The sequence below is a fragment of the Triticum aestivum genome, chromosome 6A (genome assembly GCF_018294505.1).
Source record: "Triticum aestivum cultivar Chinese Spring chromosome 6A, IWGSC CS RefSeq v2.1, whole genome shotgun sequence".
NCBI lineage: Eukaryota > Viridiplantae > Streptophyta > Magnoliopsida > Poales > Poaceae > Triticum > Triticum aestivum.
Window position 1 is genome coordinate 58,759,622 of NC_057809.1, and position 4,034 is coordinate 58,763,655.

Here is a 4,034-nt window from a genome sequence, read left to right on the forward strand (position 1 = left end):
CAAGGTGTCCGTCGGTGACTTCGGAGTCGGTTGGGGGCATAGATTTGGTCAAAGTTGTGCTCTTTGGTGGCTGTCGCGGTGGTCTGGTGGCAGTGCGGCGGTCCTGGCGGTGGGAGGCGCGTATGTCGTGGGCGAACTGCGCGTCTTGGTTGCGGGCGCGCAGTCATGGCTGCGAGTGGTTGGCGGATCGGGGATGCGACGAAGGGATTGAAGCACTGGGTTCATCACCTGTCCAGTTCATGCACCGGCCGACGGTGGCGGCATTCGCGGATGTTATGTTCCTCCTTGTAGGCTATGTCGTGGTCCTCCCTCTCCTTCGTCTCGCTCCAGGTGAAAATTTGATCTTCGGATCAAAAGGAGGCGACATTCTGTGGTCGTACCCTTCTTGAAGGCATCGTCCCTCGGTCCGGCGTGGTTCGTCACACACCCTCTCGGACGATTGCTCTTGGCGGTCTCCGTCGATGCTAAGCGGACCCTTTTTTGCACATCTTGTAGGTGCTTGGTTGTCGTTGAGGGTGTGTTTCGTTGCATGGTTTCCTTGTACCTCGCCTTGGGTTTGTGTGGTGTGCGTTTGTATCGATGCTTTGGATGTACTCTTTTTATATAATATATAAAGCGGGGAAACCCTTTTTCGGATTAATAACCCAACACAAATATATAGATATGTTTTCACAGCTGCTGCTACATATACATTTGGTTATTGGAGTCATATCTCATATCTCAGTTGTATAGCCTATAACCCACTAGAGAGTGGGATGGTTGTATGCATCAACTTGCAGACGCCGGGATTGAGTGTGCCTATGGTATAATTGACGGAAATCTTCCGGAATTCCAGCTGAGCACATACATACGCGGCCGGGCTTATCTCCGGCGTCTTACGGTTCTCTTTAGTAAAGTATAATTAAGCAGTGGTGATACATATAGTACGCAGTATTGATTGAGTTGATGGTGCATGCACGTGGCTGGTCATTAGTTGGTGATGGGGATGATCCTGCCGTAGGCCTTCTTGCCGTCGTCCTTGGGGATGGTGATGGTGAGCACGCCGTTGTCGAGCGAGGCGTGGACGCTGCCGCCGTCGACGTCGGCGTTGGGCGGCAGGCGCACGGTGCGCACGAACTTCTCGGCGCTCCGCTCCACGCGGTGCCACCGGTCGCCCTTGTCCTCGGCGGCGCGCGCGCGCTGCCCGCTGATCCGGAGCACCCGCTCCTGCTCCACCTCCACCTTCACCTCCTCCCGCCGCAGGCCCGGCACGTCCGCCATGAACACGTGCGCCGTCGGCGTCTCCTTCCAGTCCATGCTCGCCGTCGAGAACGGCAGGCCCAGCGCCGGCCGGCAGCCGCCGCCGCCGCCGAACGCAGTCAGTGAGATGGCCTCCATGAACGGCTCCAGGATGTCGATGCTCACCGGCTCCACGACCTCGTCCCCGCCGCCGCCGTGGCCGTTGGCCTTGTGGGCCGCCGCGTGCTGCTGCGGCTGGGGCTGCGGCGGCGGCTGCTTCCGGCCCAGCATGCTGGAGATCATCGACATGCTGCCTAGCTTAATTTGTCAGATTCTTTCTTCTTCTTCTTCTAGCTTTGTTGATGATATGTAACCTTGGGCTACTTGCCTTGCCTATTTATAGATGCATGACAGCATGGGTACATGAACGGATTATTACTGTGTATGGATGCCATCCATCCTCTAGGACCTTGTGGAAAACTAGTGGATGTGGATTCATTATTCGATGGCTACACGCACTGATAAAGGATTTGTTTTCCCCAAAGATTATACGAATCATTTGCTTTGAAGAGAATAGAATAAAAACACCTTTTCACCTTGTTCATATTCATATTGGCCTTCGGTTCTGATGATTAGCTTTTTTTTGGGGGGGGGGGGGGGATATACAACGACCTTTAATTTTTTTTTGCGGGTGAACGACCTTTATTTCATATAGCAAAATTCAAGAGATTTCGTTTGAGATCAATTGATTATGTGAACCGTTGGATGCAAAATCAATGGTTTTTCTTCAACTTCTTGATGCATCTCCTTCCTTGAGCCGCCAGAGCCACCACCGGCCTAAACGCTGGCCCCCGCCGCCCTGGCCATCCCTCTAGGGTTGCCTGCGCTGAGCTTTTTCTCCGGCTAATCCCACACCACTGCCCCCACCACCGCCCCCCTCCTGAACCCTAAGATAGATACGGGGGTGATGATGGCGAGCTCCTTCCTTCTCTCCGGCGAGGTCCTCCCTTCTCCTTCCTTCATTCAAAAATCAACTGACGCTGAATTCGAATCAGCTGACTGATGTGTAGCTAAACTGGGATTGGATAGCCAAATATGGCGTCAAGGATCTAAAGTAGCCGCCATAGGCAAGTCTATGAGGAGGCTCCACATTACAAGTGCGCTGCTCATGGCCAAATTCACAGGCCAGAAAAGAAGTCAAGCGAGTAAAGATCTCCTTCGGGATCAATTCATGCATTGTCTAAAAAAATGCAATTGTCTCCCAATTGCTTCGAGGTGTGTAGATCTTTGAATCACTCTTAGTTTTTTTTTGAGAATCGAATCACTCTCCGTCAGTCAGAAGCAATTGTCACCTTGCTCGATAGAAGATCTTCTCCAAGCACTAGGCCTTCCTTGCAAGCATAAGTCTCCAACATGTTTGAGTCCATCACCCCTTCGCACACAATCATCGATGCACCAAGGAAACAGTCTTGCCTAATTTCGCTCTTTAATCTCCATGAGAGGGCGGCCCTCCTAGGAAAACCCTATTTGCACAATTCTTTGGCAGATTGCCGCTATTACGCATAGGCTAGCGACTGATCGAACTGTGTTGTAAGAACCGGTTTTCAGAACCCTCTAAAAGGTTCCACCCGTTTTGGGGACTTCTAGATGGTTCATGATCGATTATTTGATTTCATGTTTTTTTATTTCTTTGTTTTCTATTTTTCAAAAATTTCAGGTTTTTTAAAATTTTCAGAAATTTCAAAAATGGCTTAGTTTTAGAAATTTGTTCACAATTCAAAAAATGTTTGTTCTTTTATAAAAAAGTTCGAAATTTCAAAAATGCTCTTATTTTCAAAATTTATGCATAAATTTAAGAAATACTCGCATTATCGAAAAATGTTCTGGAATTTGAAAAAATGTTCACGTTCTCAAAAATTGATCGTGAACAAACATTTGAGATCAATTGATCGTGAACAAAAATACAACGACCTTTAATTTTTTTTTTGCGGGTGAACGACCTTTATTTCATATAGCAAAATTTAAGAGATACAAAGATTTTGAGGAGGATTGGACGGGTGTGGCTAGAAATCAGTCAGCTGAAAATTTCGTTTGAGATCAATTGATTCTGTGAACCGCTGAATGCAAAATCAATGGTTTTTCTTCAACTTCTTCATGCATCTCCTTCCTTGAGCCGCCAGCCACCACCGGCCTAAACGCTGGCCCCCGCCGCCCTGGCCATCCCTCTAGGGTTGCCTGCGCTGAGCTTTTTCTCCGGCTAATCCCACACCACTGCCCCCACCACCGCCGTCCACCACCGCCCCCATCCTGAACCCTAAGATAGATACTGGGGTGATGATGGCGAGCTCCTTCCTTCTCTCCAGCGAGGTCCTCCCTTCTCCTTCCTTCATTCAAAAATCAACTGACGCTGAATTCGAATCAGCTGACTGATGTGTAGCTAAACTGGGATTGGATAGCCAAATATGGCGTCAAGGATCTAAAGTAGCCGCCATAGGCAAGTCTATGAGGAGCCTCCAGATTACAAGTGCGCTGCTCATGGCCAAATTCATAGGCCAGAAAAGAAGTCAAGCGAGTAAAGATCTCCTTCGGGATCAATTCATGCATTGTCTAAAAAATGCAATTGTCTCCCAGTTGCTTCGAGGCGTGTAGATCTTGAATCACTCTTAGTTTTTTTTAGAATCGAATCACCCTCCGTCAGTCAGAAGCAATTGTCACCTTGCTCAATAGAAGATCTTCTCCAAGCACTAGGCCTTCCTTGCAAGCATAAGTCTCCAACATGTTTGAGTCCATCACCCCTTCCCACACAATCATCGATG

General features: G+C 49.0%; 1 protein-coding gene across 1 annotated transcript; it reads right to left on the bottom strand.

Annotated features, from left to right (window-relative positions):
• Positions 1-636: 636 nt before the first annotated feature.
• LOC123132009 (18.9 kDa heat shock protein) lies at positions 637-1,595 on the bottom strand. The gene has a single exon (XM_044551756.1). The coding sequence runs from the start codon at positions 1,525-1,527 to the stop codon at positions 970-972; it is 558 nt and encodes a 185-aa protein (XP_044407691.1). The 5' UTR covers positions 1,528-1,595; the 3' UTR covers positions 637-969.
• Between the last annotated feature and the right edge of the window lie 2,439 nt (positions 1,596-4,034).